The sequence below is a fragment of the Ursus maritimus genome, unplaced genomic scaffold, assembly GCF_017311325.1.
Source record: "Ursus maritimus isolate PB19 unplaced genomic scaffold, ASM1731132v1 scaffold_13, whole genome shotgun sequence".
In the NCBI taxonomy this organism is placed as follows: domain Eukaryota; kingdom Metazoa; phylum Chordata; class Mammalia; order Carnivora; family Ursidae; genus Ursus; species Ursus maritimus.
In genome coordinates, this window is record NW_024423675.1 from 26567589 (window position 1) to 26587073 (window position 19485).

Here is a 19485-nt window from a genome sequence, read left to right on the forward strand (position 1 = left end):
TTATTAAAAATAAAAGATAATGCTGAAATAGACATTTGTTTGTATAGGATGTTCTCCTGGTCAGTTGTTAGCCTTACCTGTAGATGGTATCTTTTCTTTCTCTATACTTGTTTTCTTTTTTCTTTTTTACGATAGCTTTTTTGATAGGCCTTCTGTTGTTTTTTTTACGTGTTTCTTTTACTAACAACATAAATACTGCGTACATGGGCTTTGAAGTCTGGCAGCTTTCAAATCCTGTTCCTTCAGTAAAAGTTGTGTGACCTTGACAAAGTCATTTTACCTGTCTAATCCACAGTTTCTTCATTTTTTAAATGGATTTGATTAACGGATAATATCTTATGATAGTCTCTTGATAATTAAATGGGATTCATACGTTTAAAGTGCTTAACATGGTGCCTAAACATTAAGTTCTCTACTAAGATTAGCTGCTCTTATCATTATTATTTGTATTCATCACAACTTTTATGATCAGAATTGATACCAGAATTTCTTTTTATCTTGTGCCTTTACTCTCTTTTCCTCCATAGCAAGGTTCTACTTTACACTTGAATAAAGCCTGACTTCCTACAGAATCTTTTTGTTCTACGGATTTGTCTGTGAAACTTAGGACTTTTTAGTTTCTTGAAATGACTGTCTAGGAAGTATTTTCTAATGAGTATTTAATTTATAAAACAAGAAGTCAGGCTACTAGCTATTTTACAAATCACTGAGAGGATTTTGAAATATACCTGTTGTGAGATCTTTGTCTTATTGCTTTCATTTATACTATTATCTTTGTGTCTTAGATTTATATTTATGGATGTTGATAACGTCTCTTCTGCTTTTTATTTTCCATTCTACCTCTTTCCATTACATTTTCATCTCATGTTATGAATATAAAGAGTAATAAAACAAGATCTTCCCCTTGTTCTAGCTTGCATTTTTTATAAACTAATACTGTTTTTTATCTGCTTTGGGAACCAAAGTTTCTTTGTTCACCTACAAATAGTTGAATTTTTTCAGATTATTTTTATTATTATGCCTAGTCTGTATATTATTACCTAAATTTATTGGTGTGAATCAAGTGTCCAAACTGAGATCATTGTTTTTCTAACCATTTTCACCATTTCATTAATTGTACATATATGGGTGGAGATCTTGATCTCAGATTAATTTCGGCATGCCTACCACGAATATTTATTGAATGTCTCATATTGCCAGTTGTTGTGCTAAGTCATTTCAGTTATTGAGTGCCAGGAGAGTATCCGATACTTTCATGTATTTTATGTCCTTTAAGGTCATACCTCTATGAGATATTCATTCAACAAATATATTGATTAGTTATAGTATAGTATATGGCAAGTGAGTGCTCTAGTGAAAGTATGTACTTTTTTAAGAAAAAGGATAGTGGAAACTAACTTGTATCAAATGCTTAACTGTATTTTTGTAGCAACTCTCTGAGCTTGGTGCTGTTGTTATCCCCATTCTAAGATGGAGAAACTGAAGCACAGAGCAGTCACTCAAAGTCACACAACTAATAAGGAGTGGAATTGGGACTTGAAGCCATGCAGTCTGGCTTCAGTACATGTTTTTTTCCTTTAGCTGTAATGGACTTTTCGCCAAGTAAATAAATCAGTGACTTTAGTTATATTATAGAGAATGGAAAAGAACTAATAAAAACTAGAAAAGGGCAAAGTATTAGAAAATGAGTGGAATAACTTTTGTGAACATTGTTTATTAAAATTGTTCACAACATAGCCTGTTTTGCTCCTAGAAGCTTCTGAAACACAGGCAGTATTTTAGAGCATCAGCTATGATTGCTTTTGTGGGAAATTTGATTTCGCTCTCCCTTCTCCCTCTTCAGTTTTGCCTGCTCCCATATGACCCCAATGTGTGTACATAGGCTCACCTTTAAAAAAAGAGAAAAAACACCTTGAAGTCACTATTATTCTTAGTACTCATATGCCATGCAGAAACAGGTCCAAGTACTGATTTGCTTGTATGTATATTTTTGTAGTATTTGTAATCTCATTTATTGCTAATTATGTTAAATGAAAATAGGAGAGTAGAAAAGTTTTCGGGTTCCTATGTAAGTGAAAAGTTAAATGTTACAATGTTTGAGTTTGTATAATAATACTTTTCTTAATTGTTTATAGAACATTTCATTGAAGAATACTTGCTATAAATAATATTTAAGTCTTTCTAAATGTTTTTTCTTCTACTTTTTTTTTTAATTACTCTGAAGGTATTTGGTAGCCTTAGGTTGCATTAAACCACTTTGTGACCTATTGACTGTTATGGACTCTAAAATAGTCCAAGTGGCTTTAAATGGACTTGAAAATATTTTACGTCTTGGAGAACAAGAATCTAAGCAGAATGGAATAGGCATTAATCCATACTGTGCTCTCATTGAAGAAGCATATGGTAAGCAGTCAGTTCGAAATGTGTCATTATAGTCAAGTCTTCTTGTTTTTAATTGACATATAACAAGTTGGTCTCAGGTGTACAACATGATTCAGTGTTTGTATATACTATACATCGATCATGATCACCATAGTAAGTCTAGTTAACAACCATTACTGTACATAGTTACAAAATGTTTTTCTTGTGATGAGAACTTTTAATATTTACTCTCTTAGCAACTTATAAATATATAATATGATATTATTAACTATAGTCCCCATGCTGTACATTATATCCCCAGACTTATTTATAACTAGAAGTTTGTACCTTTTGTCCTTCACCCATTTTGCCAGCTTCCCACACTGGCAAATACCAGTCCATTTTCTGTATCTATGAGCTTGGTATTTTGTGTTTTGGTTTTGGATTTTACATATATGTGAGATTATATGGTATTTGTCTTTCTCTCTGTGGCTTATTTTATTTAGCTTAATGCCCTCAAGGTCCATCCATGTTGTCACAAATGGCAAGATTTCGTTCTTTTTTATGGCTGAATAATATTTTATTGTATACATATATATACCACAGTTGTTGTTTTTAATCCATTCGTCCATCAGGAAACACTTACGTTGCTTACATATCTTGGCCACTATAAATAGTGCTGCAATGAACATGGGGGTGAAGATGTCTTTTCTAGTCAGTGTTTTCATTTTCTTTAGATAAATACCCAGAAATGGAATTGCTAAATTATATGGTAGTTCTATTTTTTGGGGGGGGGTAGTTTAATTTTTTGAAGAACCTCTATACTGTTTACCATAGTGGCTGCACCAATTTACATTTCTACGAACAGTGCACCAGGGTCCCATTTGTTCCACATCTATGCTTGTTATTTCTAGTCTTTTTGATAATAGTCATCCTAACACATGTGAGGTGATTATTTCATTGCAGTTTTGATTTAAATTTCCCTAATGATTACTGACATTGAACACCTTTTCAGGTACCTGTTGGATATCTGTCATCTTTGGAAAAATGTCTATTCAGATCATCTGCCCATTTTTTAACCACATTGCTTGTTTTGGGTGTTGAGTTGGTGTCGAGTTCTTTATCTGTTGTGGGCATTAACTCCTTAAGGTATACGACTTGCAAATATTGTCTACTATTCTGTAGGTTATCTTTTCATTTTGTTGATGGGTTCCTTTGCTGTGCAGAAGCTTTTTAGTTTGATGTAATCCCCCTTGTTTATTTTGACTTTTGTTGCCTTTGCTTTTGGTGTCAAATCCAAAATATTGCCAAGACCAATGTCAAATAGTTTATCACCAATGTTTTCTTCTACTTTTATGGTTTCAGATCTTACATTCAAGAAATGTATTCAGAGTTTGTTTTTGTGTACAGTATACATTTTCCCAGTATCCAGTTTTCCCAGCACCATTTTTTTAAGAGACTGCCCTTTCCCCATTGTATGTTACATTCTTTGCTCCTTTGTAGTAAATTAATTGATTTTGTGTATGGATTTCTTTCTGGGCTCTTTATTCCATTGATTTGTTTTTATGCCAGTAAGTTTTTATTATTACAGGTTTGTAGTATAGTTTGAAATCAGAGAATATTATGATCCCTCCAGCTTTGTTCTTTTTCTTAAGATTGCTTTTGGCTATTTGGGGTTCTATGTGCTTCAATATAGGGGCACCTCAGTGGCTCAGTCAGTTAAGTGTCTGCCTTTGGCTCAGTTCATGATCCTAGGGCCCTGGGATCGAGCCCCACATCAGGCTCTCTGCTCAGTGGGGAGTCTGCTTCTTCCTCTCCCTCTCCCTCTGTGTGCTCTCTCTCTCTCTCAAATAAATAAAATCTTTAAATATATTTATTTATTTATTTATTTATTTAGGATTTTTTTTTCTATTTCTGTGAAAAATGCCATTGGTATTTTCATACAGAGTATATTGAATCTGTAGATTGCTTTGAGTAGTATGGACATTTTAACAATATTAATTCCTCCAACCCATGAGCACAGAATATCTTTCCATTTATTTGTATCCACTTCAGTTTCTTTCATTATAGTTTTCAGTGTGCAGGTCTTTCACCTCCTTGGTTAAATTTATTCCTAGGTATTTTATTCGTTTTGATGTACTTCTAAATGGGATTATTTTTTAATTTCTCTTTCTGATAGTTGTTATTGGTGTATAGAAATGCAACAGATTTTTGTACTGATTTTGTATACTGCTACTTTGCTGAACTCATTGATTAGTTTTAAGTTTTTTGGTGAGTCTTTAGGATTTTCTATATATAATACCATGTCATCTGCAAATGGTGACAGTTTTACTTCTTCCTTTTTGAAATAGATGGCTTTTATTTCTTTTTATTGCCCAGTTGCTCTGGCTGGTACTTCAGTACTATTCTGCAATGATATAATTGAAGAGGTACCTGTAATTAACTGAAAAATACATTCAGCATCACCCAGTCTTAGTGTAAATTTTTCTTCTTGTGAGCAATAAAATAGAGTCCTCTAGATTTTGCGTATCTTGTAAAAGTAGGGTTTTTCAGTTTCACTTATAGGTTGTACTTTTGGTTTATTATACAGTAGCTACATTGGATTTGTAAATAATACTTATTCCGTATTGATCTCTGGCTCTTTCTCTGAGAGAATGTGTGTGTGTTAGTTTGCTCGCCTTTTAGTTTCATTTGTGTTTGTTTTGATGCTTTTCGTTTTTGTACGTTTTATAAATAGCATAATTACTCTGGAAAGGACCTGTGGAATTACATAATCTAAAACTGTCATTTTAAAATTGAGAAACTAAAGTATAGAGAAACCAAACTTATTTGGGCAAAATCACACAGCTAGCAAGGTGTAGTCTGTGATCTTTTTATGCCCTGGCTTGTGCTACTTCTTCATATCACACTGCCTTATGCTGTCATTCTTGAAGTTTAAGACCTAACTGGTGTTGGCTATCAGTATGTGCAGAAATTAGATAAAAATAACAGCCTCATTGCTGATGGACTGAAAGATGCTATTGATTCATTATTTTGGTTCAAATATACGATGAAACTTCAATAACAATTATATATAAATATAAATATAAATATAAATATATATGTTTTGTATAACAGGTCTGGATAAAATTGAATTTCTGCAAAGCCATGAAAATCAGGAAATTTACCAAAAGGCTTTTGACCTGATTGAACATTACTTTGGTGTAGAGGAAGATGACCCCAGCATAGTACCTCAGGTGGATGAAAGTCAGCAACAGTTCGTGTTTCAGCAGCAGGAAGCTCCAATGGAAGGGTTTCAACTTTAACTTGGTGGGGGAAAAATTAATGGCTACAAAGGGTGGTTTCAGATATCTCTTCTTTGTTACAATGTCAGTAGGAACGTTTGATGTGTTTTTACTTAGAACAGAAAAGAAAAAAGTTGATGCACTTTTAAAAAGCAAAACAAAAAAAAGTTTCCATTCAGATGCAATCTTTCATTATAGTTTTGCTTTTGTTTTGGTGTACCTATATTTGTGTTTTTATTGTTTTATCTATTTTTTGTAACTCTTTGTGAGCAATTAAATACATATGAAATTATTTAATAACTTAAGCTTGAAAAGGAGAACTTTGGTAAAGTATTACATATAATGGTTCTGAATTTTTTCTGGCATCTTGGAAACTGCACATGAGCAGTACAGCTGATAATTACATTTTGGCAGGAAGTCTGACATGCCCAGTCTATTAAATCTACCTCTATCTTGAAGCAAAAACAAAAAAGCTTCAGAAGCATGAAATAGTGTAAAAGCTAAATTAGAATGTGAAAATATCTATTACCTTAAATTATAAATCACTGTGCTGTAGGTTATACTTTGCAAAAAAAAAAAAAAAAAATACAACAGAAAACCTGTAAAATTTATTTATAAAACATAGAAGTATTGTACTGATAATCAATTAAAATGTGGCAATTGTGAAGAGAAAAGCTGTTCTTCATGTTGAACACATTAAAGTGATTACACAACATTTAAATATTTGTGTTTTTAACATGTAAATGCTATTATATTAGTATATTTTGTATTTTGACCGAATATGCTACCATTTTTGAAATAGTGTTTTATTATTTTTTCACTCTTTATTTTAAAAAGCATCATGATAGAGATGCCATCATGAATCTAAAGTAGTGCTGCATAGCAAAAATAATACTGTAATTCTTTCTCTGATTTTTTCAGAGCAGTTATTAAAAAGTTTCACTTTTTGTGTAATAATAAACTTAGGTACTTGAATGGCAAAATTATCCTGAAGAAATCACCTTGTTATGTGTTAAGTTTTATTAAATGCACTTAATGTTTGGACACTAAAGGATGACACTAATGAAAATTGCTAAGGATTCTTTAATATAGTTGAAATCTATATTAGGAATTTTTTTTCATTTTTCATAATACTTGGAGGGCCATACTGCTGCTTGTTGTAAATCAGTGTATTAAATTACATTTGTATCAGATTGGTCAGTATAATGTATGTGTTTTACGTATTAACAGCAAAAACCTCTTCAAACCATGAAGCTTTTAAAAAAAGTTTCCATAGAAAAAGTATATATATATTTATTTATAGATACGTATGTAAATGGTGTCTGTATGTTATTCTCACAGTGCTGTACTTGGTAGAGCTTTCTAAGCAGATATGGTACTGTTGAACTCAGTCTTTTCATTTAGAGTTATATGCAGGCTATTTACACTTCCAATTATATACCTAAAATACTTATTTAAAAATTAGTATACAACTGTTTTAAGATGGGAACTAAGGCATTTTTGATATGATTCATAGTCTATTCTGTAAAGAAAGATTTCATTTATGATAGCATTTATAATGTTTCTGCTGGAAATCAGAGGCATGTTACAAGAAGAAAATGTATATAGGAGTACTTTTAAATAGTATGACACTTTGTAAATTATGTATCATGAAACTGTGCTTTTGGCAAGACACTTAAAACCTACAGCTATGAAATACAGGTTTAAATGGTGTCCATAATGCTGACTGTATCTGCCAAACCTCTTTTATATATTGTTAAGTAGAGGGTTGTATCTGTGCCCTTTTTATTGTGGTGGAAGTTACAAAGTTTAGTATAAACAGTTTTTCTTTTGCATTATGTATAGTCAAAAGAACAGGGTAGTTATATCAAAGATTACCAAACTGATGGTGAATTTATGAGATAAACATTTTTTTTGTGGTACAGATGGTTCTAAGTATCAGGTGACAGGGTATTCCACTCTTTCTAATCAATTGAACTTGATAATGCAGCATAATTCATAAACTAACCAGCTGTGCCTGCTTTTATTTTGAGGACCCTGTAGTCACATTAATAAATACCTAATCCAAGTCTTTCAAACAAAATAGTACTTATAGAAGGAAAAATAATATATATGTGTGTACATACCCACACATATATAAAATGATTTTTGAGGGGACAATTTTTAAATTTTGCCGGTAAAACAAACCTTATATCTCTAAATACAGAATATGACCATATTTTAAGCATCTAAATATAGAATTATACTTAATTTCTTAGCTCTGTTATTTGGGTAATTAATTTGATTAGATTTGAATGCAAGAGGGAGTATCTGTCTAATAGTTGGGACCAGCCATTGACATGCTGATGACTTCATTGAACCAACACTAGCAAATACTTTGTTACTAAAATTTTTTTTATATATGACTACTCTTTTCAAATAAAATATTTAAAATGCTCCAAAATGTATTTTCATTAATCTTCACTTATCCTTATGGAAAAAAATACCTTTTTTTAACTTGCTTTCCTACTAAGATATATTTAAATTCAAGAGAAACTGTGCCAAAAAAAACAAAAAAACAAAAAAACGTAAAACATGTTGTAAAGGGAAAACGCAACATTAACGCAAAAAAAGAAAACACTTGAAAGAGCCTTTTACATTTATTTAATTAAATTCATTGTTTTATTTTGTCTGAATTTGAATTTGTACTAGTTAATCTATGCAATTATGCTTACTTGTTTTATCATATTTGTAAGTACTTGATTCACTAGCCTTGTTTTCTTTAACAAGTTTTATTTTGAAAGGTGTTCCTAGAACTTAAATTTTTAGTGTCATTTTGTTCACTTAACTGGTAGCACCAGAACAAGAAAGCAAAAAAAAAAAAAAAAACCAAACACATAAAAAATCTGCTGGCACAGAAATAACATCATTTGGTAACTGTAAAACTTATTTGCAAGGTAAAGGTTGATTTGTTGGACTAAAAGAAGCATTACCTTTGCCTCATTTTTTCTTAAGAAGGAGCATTATGGAAAAGGTAACTCTAATACAAAGTCTTAGTGAATTTTTGTTGCTGTTCTGAATTCAGCAATCTACTGGCTGCTTTGTGAAACTGTGAAATCGAAGTAATTGTTGTTAACCTTTACTCATTTTAGTTCATAGCATTACTGTTTTATGAAATGTGACATTAGGAGCCAATATGGTAGGGCTCTGCAAGGATAATGTGTCTTTAAATTCTGAATTGGGGAGTGGGATGAGGGGAGGATATTCTTGCCTAACTAAATAAACCAACATTTGAGCAGTATGCAATATTATGAAATGTTACAGCACTATATTAAAAATAATAAAATACTATTTTACAATTGCATTTATATAAATGTGTCTATTTCATTTATTCTCACTTAAGATGGTATATTCCTTTTTTTTTTTTTTTAAGATTTTATTTATTTATCTGACAGAGAGAGACAGCCAGCCAGAGAGGGAACACAAGCAGGGGGAGTGGGAGAGGAAGAAACAGGCTCCCAGCGGAGGAGCCTGATGTGGGGCTCGATCCCAGAACGCTGGGATCACGCCCTGAGCCGAAGGCAGACGCTTAACGACGGCACCACCCAGGCGACCCTAAGATGGTATATTCTTAACGGAACAAAAACAGATACCCTCATTGATTATAATTCCATCCACTTTCTAGAACCAGTCAGATTGTTGTTTGTAGCATATCCGATAAAGCAGTATGTTGCTTTTATTTTAGAACTTATTTATTCTGCTATACATCAAATTTGTCTTTGTATTTCAAGCTTTGGCAGCAGACATTCACATGTTTTGAGATTATTTTTTCCTTTTCTGTTCTTTTAATGCAATACAATGCATTTATTTAAGGGGTAAGAGTTTTAAATCTGATAAACAGAAACCAGAGGGAATGTCCGATTTAACTTATTCATGAACTCCGGGATACATGGTCTACACTGTGGCCAAGCCCAAGCCTCCCTAGCCTAGTATTTTTGTTTTCTTCTGTTGCTACTATATTTTTTGCTTTGCCTGGCTTCATTTCCTTCAGTATTTGAAACTATGTTAATCACAGAGTAGCAAAAGTAATTGGATCTGTTATTTTTAGGGTACCTTACTGTCAATAAGGCAGTCTGCAATTCTAGTGACAAATGAATTCCTGAAAATGTATGAAAATACAATGTACAGGTCAAACAATAGACTTAAATATGCAGTGGCATTTCCTTCCCAGAAATTCCTAAGTACATCCTTTAATGATGTATTTGCTCAATTTTATATATGTTCTTTTTTTTAACTTTTAAACATTTTTAAATTTATTTAAATTAACATATAATGTATTATTGGTTTCACAGGTACAGGGATATGATTCATCAGTCTTTACCCAGTGTTCATTGCATCACATGTCCTCCTTAATGTCCATCACCCAGTTACCCCATCTCTCCACCCTCACTCCCCTCCAGCAACCCTCTGTTTGTTTCCTATGATTAAGAGTTCTTTCCTTTCCTTTCATATTTGAAGAGTTTACTAAGTTCAATGAGCACATGATTCCCCCCTTCTAGCACATCAAATATTTTTATATTTGTTTCAGTAGCTTAAGTTTTATGAAACATATATCATTATTAATAGCACTTTAACATTACAATTTTCCATTCTGTTATGAAATGGGACTTTCAAATAATTGCACTGGCTGTAAAGCACCACCAGAACTAAAATGTTGATTGGGGGCAACCCCACAAAATAAACAACTTGGAATGCCCAGTAGTTAATGCACAACCATTTTAATTTGGAGACAGTAGGAAGTTGGGGGAATTTAATGTGTAATGCCCAAAAGTGTCTGTTATTTAAAAATTGACTGTTTTAAACTTCTAGACTACTTTTGAGGGAACTCTTCTGTTCTTTTTCAGTTATGGTTAACATGTTTTTAAGAGCTAAAATAGCACGACAAAATTTAATACACATTAGGATTTGACATGACTCACTATTTTCTGAGCATCCCATCTTTTAAATTGTTTTATTATAAGATATACACAAAGAGAATAACGTTTGAATAACAAAATGAACACCTACATATTCACCACCCAACTTAAATTATCAGTCCTTTGTAACTATTACTCTGGATTGTGTTACTAATTCCTATGCTTTTCGTCATTGTTTTATCTCATGTTTATGTATCCCTAAAATAGTTTCACTTCCCTGTTTTTGAAATGTATAAAATGGAATATTTTACATATCCCATGATTTTTTTAGCTCAATGTTAAGCATTTTTTGAGATGCATTCACACTGATGCACATCTGGGGTTCATTTTCTTTGCTACTATTCCATTTTGTGCCATCATCATGATTATCTGATAAGGCAAGTCTTCTATTTTGTTTTTCTTCGGGATAGTCATAGCTCTTTGCATTTTCACATAAAGAATTCACCTCTCAAATTCTGTTAAGAGGCCCATAAGATTTTTGGATGAAATTAATTTAATCTAGAGGATGGTTTTGGAGGAATTAACATCTTAATGATACTAACTCTTATTATCCGTGAACAAGTTATAGCTTACCATTTACTTAGAGCTTTCTTACTATATTTCAAAAAAAATTTTTTATAGTTTTCTTCACAAAGATCATTCACATTTTTAAGTTTACTCCCAGGTAGGACCCTTATGTTTTTCATTGTAAAACAATTATCTTTTGTTACCTAAAATTTTCCAACTTGCTGCTGGGATATAGAAATGTAATTTAATTTTGTATATTAATCATGTCCAACAACCTTGCTAAATAAATTCCAATTTATAGATGATTTGGAGTTTTTGTAGACAATATTAACTGAATAATGTCATTCGTTTCAAATTCTTGTTTCTTTTTCTTACTGTATTAGGTAGGATCTCTAGTACAATATTGATTAGAAGTAATAACAGGGATTTTAAACTTGTTCTTATTTTTTTTAACACCTTTAATGTTGCACCACAAAATATAATGTAGTTGGTGTAGTTTCTCTTGGTTTTTGCAGATTCTTTATTATCAAATTTGCCTACTCCCCAAAATCAACATTCAGGGCATTTTCAAGGTTATTTGTGGACATTATGTAGAGTGGTGAAAAAATGGAGTCACCCAGGGCACATGTTCCCAGCTGAGGTTGAACAAAACAAAGCTCTGCTTTCTTATTTCAGCTTTCATACTATAAACAACTATCCTTTCCTGATCTATTTAATGCCACGTTTCTTGCGCTTCTGTTGATTTTGCTATTTAAAATGGCCTCCAAGTATAATGCTGAAGTGCTGTCTAGTGTTCCTCCTAAGTGCAAGAAAACAGTGATGTGTCTTAACAAAAAACACATTACGTTAGCTAGGTTTGTTTGTAGCTCTGTAGGCTCGGAGTTCAATGTTAACGAATCATATATATAGTCTTTAAACAGAAACACACATAGAACAGATTATGTATTGAGTAGTTGACAAAGTGTTACCAGAAGCTCTCAGGAATCTAACCCTGTATTTCCCCTAGGAATAATGATCAGTGCTTGCTAATGCAGTGTTCGCAGCAACTTTCTACAGTAGCTCCCATGAGTAATGAGAATTGACCGGTTTTTTTTGTAGATAGTTTTTGTCAGCTTTAAAAAGCGCTCTTATTCCTAGTGTAAGGTTTTTATTTCGTTCTGTTTTTAACTTGAATGGTGTTTTTTTTCTGCATCATGAATAAGCATATGGTTTTCCATTGTTAATACGTTGAAAAATAGACTTTCCAGCATTGAACCTATTTTAAGATATACCCAATATGTCATTTATCATTTTACTGCTTTTAAGCTTCAAATGCACCCTTCCTCAACCTACTTTGTGATATTGGTACTGGACCCTGTAAACATTTCTCCTTTGCCAAGTGGCATGATGTTAAGCTTTGTCAGTAGAAGGCACTGGAGAGACATCGGAGGGGAAAGAAGTGTCTTGACCTCTTCCAAGTGTGCTCTTCTCAGTGTTTGTTCCTGTCATGCGTAGCTGTCGTGCAGAAGACTTAGGGGTTCACCTCCAGTACTTGCAGCGGCACTTCTGCAGGCAGCTTCATGGTAAGTTTCGTTGGCACCTCCAGTCAGCTTCCCAGCAAGTTCAGTGGCACTTACGGGCAGCTCACTGGGGAGTTACCCCATCTGGTTTTCTTTTTTCTTTTTTCTTTTCTTTTCTTTTCTTTTCTTTTCTTTTCTTTTCTTTTCTTTTCTTTTCCTTTCCTTTCCTTTCTTTTTTTTCTTTTCTTTCTGTTTCTTTCTTTTTTTTTAAAGATTTTATTTATTTAACAGAGACAGTAAGAGAGCACAAGCAGGGGGAACAGTAGAGGGAGAAGCAGGCTCCCCGCCATGCAGAGAGCCCAATGTGGGGCTCGATCCCAGGACCCTGGGATCATGACCTGAGCTGAACGCAGACACTTAACCATGTGAGCCACCCAGTTGCCCCCACCCCCAATCTGGTTTTCTAGCAAGGTTGCACAGGCACCCCATAGGTAGCTTCCCAGCTCGTTTCACTGGTGCCCCCAGCAGGCTTTCAAGGAGCCTTGCAGGCACCCCAGTGGGCAACTTCTCAGTGAAATTAAGCAGCACCTTGCAAGCAACATTCTAGGGAGTTCCTCCAGCACCCCTGAGAGCAACTTCCTGGTGAGTTTTGTTGGCACCTCAGTGGACAGTTCTCTGTTTGCCAGCCTCAGCCCGAGACACCCAAAAAACCTAGCTGCCATCCAGGAATGCTGCATACTGATGAGGTCTGAATCTTAGCCTTAGAGGAGAGGGCCCTATTCCAAGTCCATTCCTTCCTTGGGCATAGTGGCTGTTCCCTACATCTACTTCTCCTGCTATTTATCAGACTTCTCTTTACTTGTAGTAGACAATCCCTCATTACTAATCTTTTTACATTAAATTTTCCCTGTTCAGGTATCAAGGACATGCGGCTTTATTTTTTAAAAGAAAAGTTTTATTGAGCTATTCACTTACACACCGTATAATTTATCCACTTAAAATACACAATTCGGTGGTTTCAATGGTTTCTATACTCGTACAGATGTGTAACTATCACCACAATCAACTGTAGAACATCTGATTTTGAGACTCCCTTCTTTCATTTAACAATGTTTTCAGTGTTTATCCATGTGGTAGCATATATCAATACTTCATTCCTTTTTGTTACTGAGTAATATTCCACTCTGTGGATATAACACATGGACATTTGGGTTGTTTCCACACGTTGGTTACCATGAATTGCCCCCTTTATCAAATAACCCTCTTTGTGTTTGGTAATATTCTTTGTTCTAAAATCAACTCTGATTACTATAGCCACTCCTACTTACTTTTGTGTTGCATGGTATATCTTTTCTGTCTTTTTACTTTTACTCAATTTCCCCCTTTATAAAGTGGATTTCTTGTAGGCAACAAATAGGTCTTGCTTTTTTATTCGGACAATATCTGCATTTTAACTGGAGTGTGTTTATAAATCATTAACAATTATCAGGATTATTGATTTAATTTAGTTTAGACCTACCATTGTACTTTTAGTCCCTTTTATTTCGTTCTGCTTTTTCTTTTTCTACCTAGTTTTGGATTAATTATTTTTTAGGGTTCCATTTCATCTCCTTTTTGACTCATTCTCTATAACTTTATATTTGTTTTTCATTTTTTATTGGTTGCTTTAGGCTTTAAAATAGGCATTTTTAACTTCGGCTACTCTTAAATAATATAGAAGTATGTCACATATAACACTGCGCTTTTGAGCACTTGAAATGTGGCTGGTACCATTGAGAAATGGAACTTTTAATATTACTTTGTTTTAATGAAGTTAAAAATAAAGACTGATAACTTTACTTGGTTATTAGAAAACCTAAGTATATTTGGAACAACTTGGATATGGGAATCTTTTTTTTTTTACTATACATTTTATGAAGTCTAACTATAGACCAAGTATTTCCAATCAAAATATAGCCTTTGAACTGAGATGTAAAATCTACATTGGATCTCAAAAATTTAAAAAGGAAAAAAGAATGTAAAATGTGTTGTTAATAATGTTTATATTATGATTACTTGCTAAAATACTATTTTGGCCATATTGGATTAACTTCCATTTAAGTTAATTTTACTGATTATTTTTACTTTTTAACATGGCTATTAGAAAATTATAAATTTCATATGTGGCGTTATTTTTCTATTTGATAATACTGATATAAGCTTAAATACAGTATACTTCCATTTCCTCCTTCTCAGCCTCTGTCCTATTGTTCTCATACATTTACTTCTCTGTATGTTATAAACCCCATAATACATTCATGGGTTAGTCATAAATTTTTGCTTTAGTCTATTATTTTAAAAGAGATTTAAAAATTATGAAGTTTTTAATATTTGGTCTCATAGTTACAATTTCTAGTGTTCTTCAATTCTTTGTGTTGATGTAGATTTCCATTTGGTATCATTTTCCTTCTACATGAAGGACTTTAATATTTTCGTATTGTAGGTTTGCTGGTGGAGAATTCCATCAACTTTTGTATGCCTGAATAAGTCTTTACTTCACCTTCATTTTTGAAAGATTTTTTTTCTTTTTTTTAGAGAGGGAGAGAACAGGGGGAGAGGGAGAGAGAACATCTTAAGCAGGTTCCACAGCCCATGACCTGAGCTGAAATCAAGAGTTGGATGTTCGTAACCAATGGAATCACCCAGGTACCCCTTGAAAGATATTTTTATTGGGTGTAGAATTCTAGATGTATTTTGTTCTTTTAAGATGTTGCTTCACTGTCTTCCGACTTGCCTTTTTCTGACAACAATTCTATCATTCTTATCTCTGTTTCTTTGTAAGTAAATAATGTTAACTTTTTCTTTGGCTGCTTTTAAATTTTTTTCTTCATCACTGATGTTAAGCAATTTGGTTATGATGTGTCCTGGTGTACCTTTTTTCATGTTTCTTGTTCTTGCAGGTAGCTGAGGTTCTTGGGTCTGTGAGGTTATAGTTTTCATCAATTTTGGAAACATTTTAACCTTTATGTCTTCAAATATTTTTTCAATTCCGATTTCACTTATACTAGGCTGCTCAAAATAGTCATACAGCTTACCGATGCTTTGTCCATTTCTTTTTCTCTATGTTTGGATAGTTTTCATTGTTTTGTCTTTATTTTTTTAATTTAAATTCAATTTAGTTAATATATAGTATATTGTTTCAGGGGTAGAATTTAGTGATTCATTAGTTGCATTTAACACCCAGTGCTGATTACATCAAGTGCCCTCCTGAGTGGCTAAAATTAACAACTCAGGAAATGACAGATGTTGGCGAGGATGCAGAGAAAGAGGAACCCTCTTACACTGTTGGTGGGAATGCAAACTGGTGCAGCCACTCTGTAACACAGTATGAAGCTTCCTCAAAAGTTAAAAATAGAGCTACCCTACAATCTAGCAATTGCACTACTAGGTATTTACCGAAAAAATACAAAAATACTGATTCAAAGGGGTACATGCACCCCAATGTTTATAGCAGCATTATCAACAATAGCCAAACTATGGAAATAGCACAAATGTCTACCTACTTACTGAAATGGATAAAGAAGATGTGGTATATATATATAATACACACACACACACACACACACACACACACACACTGGAATATTACTCAGCCATTACAAAGTATGAAATCTTGCCATTTGCAATGACATGGATAGAACTAGAGGGTATTATGCTACGCAAAATAAGTCAGAGAAAGACAAATACCATACGATTTCACTCATATGTGTAATTTAAGAAACAAAATATGAGCATAGAGGAAGGGAAGGAAAAATACGATAAAAACAGACAGGGAGGCAAACCATAAGAGACTCTTAACTAAAAGAAACTGAGGGTTGCTGGAGGGGAACTGGTTGGAGAGATGGGGTAATTGGGTCTTTAAATTCACTAATTTTGTCTTTTGTTGTGTCTAATTTGCTCTTAATTCCATTAGTGTATTTTTCATGTCAGACTTTGTATATTTTATCTTTAGCAAGTTCTACTTGGGTCTGTTTAATATCTCCCATGTTTCTTCTTATACTCAAGTTTTTCTGTATTCTTCAGTGAGTATGACTATAGCTGTTATGTTGTCCTTATCTGCTAATTCTATCATCTGTTCTGTTTCTTTTTATCCTTTTTCTTCATTATGGTTTGTATTTTCCATTTTGCATGTATTCTTTTCATGTTTGGTAATTTTTGATTGGATACCAGGCATTGTGAATGTGACTTTGTTGGCTATTAGATATTGGGTTTCCTACATCTATTCTTAAGCTTTGGTATGGAACACAATGAAGTTACTTGAAGATGATTTGATCCTTTACAGCCATGCTTTTAAATTTATTTATTTATTTATTTATTTTGCTTTTAAACTTTGTAAGGCAGGCACAGAGCAGCCTTTATTTTACTACTGAGGCTATACCATTCTAAGTACTCAGCTTCTCTGTCAAATATGAGAGTTACTAATTTGGCTGGTTCAACTCGAATTATTCTTGGCCATGTGTGAGCTCCAAAATTTGTTCCTCCTTGTTCTTTCAGATGATTCTTTACATGACCATGGGTAGCGGTCACTTGCGGTCATCAACACTCAGCGGCAGATCTCTAGAGCTCTCTGCACAGCTCTCGCACTTTAGTTCCCTAGCCTGTGAAATCTAATTGTCTTACTTTCCCTGGCCTCCTGACTCTTTTCCTCAACTCTGAGATACTTTTAAGATCCACCCAGGTTTTTTGCTTATGCCATGTAGTCTTGAAACTCTTTAGGCAGTAAAGTGGAGCAATTACTGGGCCCAACTAACTTATTTTCTCTATTTCACAGATCACTGCCCTTCATTGTCAGATGCCCAATGTCTGGAAATTGTTGTTTCACGTTTTGGTCCAAGTTTTTAGTTGTTTCAGGGAAGAGAGTATATCTTATCCCTATTACTTTTGGCCAGAGCAGAAGATGGCATACCAATTCATAATGTTCTTTTTAAAATCTCTGTTGTACTTTGGCTTTCATCCCTTTTATCATTTCTAAACTGTTTATACTTTTTTTTTTTTTTTTAAAGATTTTTTATTTATTTAGTTGACAGAGATAGAGACAGCCAGCGAGAGAGGGAACACAAGCAGGGGGAGTGGGAGAGGAAGAAGCAGGCTCATAGCAGAGGAGCCTGATGTGGGGCTCGATCCCGTAACGCCGGGATCACGCCCTGAGCCGAAGGCAGGCGCTTAACCGCTGTGCCACCCAGGCGCCCCTATACTTTTTATCTTTTATCTTAAAGACTCTGCCAAATTCAGTTATATCAACACTCTATATTCTATGTTTTTATTTACTTCATTAGTTTCTGCTCTTAATTTTATAATTTCCAACATTTTATTCCCTTTGGATTTATTCTATATTTCTTTTTCTAATTTCTTAGGGATATTTAATATATTTGTTATAAACCTTTCTTTTCTAAGAAAAGCATATTTAGGCTAACAATTTACTTTGAATTACCACTTTAGCTGTGTTCCACAAGCTTTGATATAGCTTTTTCTTAATATTCAGCTCTAAGCATTTTAAAATTTCTGTTATGATTCATTCTTTGACCTATCAGTCATTTAGAGATGTTTTTAAATCTTCAAACTTTAAAAACCTTATGACAATAAATAAGTGAATAAAAACATTATGTCATTAATTTCTAAGTTGTGATATGATTGCATGTAGTTTGAAAGTTGATGAAATGTGCTTTATGGTTTAGGATGTGCTGTTTTAGTGAACATTCCATGTATGCTAAAAAAGAGTGTGTATTATTAATTGATTCACATCTTTTACATATTTACTAGTCAGTGCAGTTGTCAGTTTCTAAGGGAGATGTGTTCATTTCCCAAGATAATGATGGGTCTGTCCATTTTTTCCTTCTAGTTCTGACCAGTTTTTATATATTTAGATGCCACATTACTTTGTGCATACACATTTAGGATTAGTATAATACTTTTCAAGTTCAAATGAGAATTTGTATATTTATGTGTTAAGGAAACAGGACAATAGTTATTATTAATTTTATTTTCAGTTTATGTGATGACTGAATTTGGATAAAACAAACTAGTTGAAACCTAACCGGAAATGTTTTCTTTTCAGTTATGGTGGGAACAATGGATTTTCCTGCTGAAAGCTGAAGACACAGCAGCCTTATTTTGCCAAAGATGAAAATGTGATCAGATTGAAGGTTCAGTCATAGGTTTTCACGGTGAGATCTTCTGTAGCAGTGCACTAGCGAATGGCCAGCATCCAAAGAAGCAGTCAGGAGATAGAATGAAAGAGTACAAAACCTTTGGTCTAGGATTACTAATGTTAAAATAGGTGACAGGGAACAGATTGGTTAATAAAATGACGTAACTAAAACAAAAGAGAACTCACAACAGAAGTCCTGCTCCCAATCTCTGTCCTAGGTAAGTTTTCTGTAAACATCTTTGCCATAAGCATTTTCCCTTCAAACCTTTTTACAGCCTAATTGGCCATATGGCAATTCTGCCTTAAAAGATAAAATAACTGGTTGATGTTTGGTTTCATTCTCCACTGATGAATCAACCAGCTTTAGCAAAGTTAATGTACTGAAGCTCAGTTTCATTTCTCTATTGACAAAATTCCCATTTTTTATATTCTATATCTGAACTCTCGTAACCGTCTACACAGCATTCTGTTGTTTCATCAGTGTCTGTTGTATATAGCATATTACTGTTTTTAATACATTCTGAGTATCTTTGTCTTCATTTACCAGAGTTTGTTTCATTTATTCTGACTATCAATATATCTGGATTCATTTTGACCATGTTATTTTGTCCTGTTTCTCTTTTTTCTATTCTCTTTTTCTTTCTCTTCCCCCTTTTTTGCCTTTGGACTAAAGTCAGTCATCTATTTTTTAA

At 33.3% G+C, this 19485-nt stretch overlaps 1 protein-coding gene across 2 annotated transcripts in view; it reads left to right on the top strand.

Annotated features, from left to right (window-relative positions):
* Nucleotides 1-8539, top strand: part of KPNA5 (karyopherin subunit alpha 5) — a 46152-nt gene extending 37613 nt beyond the window's left edge. For both annotated transcript variants that reach the window (XM_040627687.1, XM_008691179.2), the window contains 2 exons: nt 2225-2403; nt 5479-8539. In XM_040627687.1, coding sequence (XP_040483621.1) covers nt 2225-2403; nt 5479-5666 — 367 coding nt within the window. In that variant the 3' untranslated portion in view covers nt 5667-8539. The remainder of the gene's footprint in view (nt 1-2224; nt 2404-5478) is intronic.
* The last annotated feature ends 10946 nt before the right edge of the window (nt 8540-19485 follow it).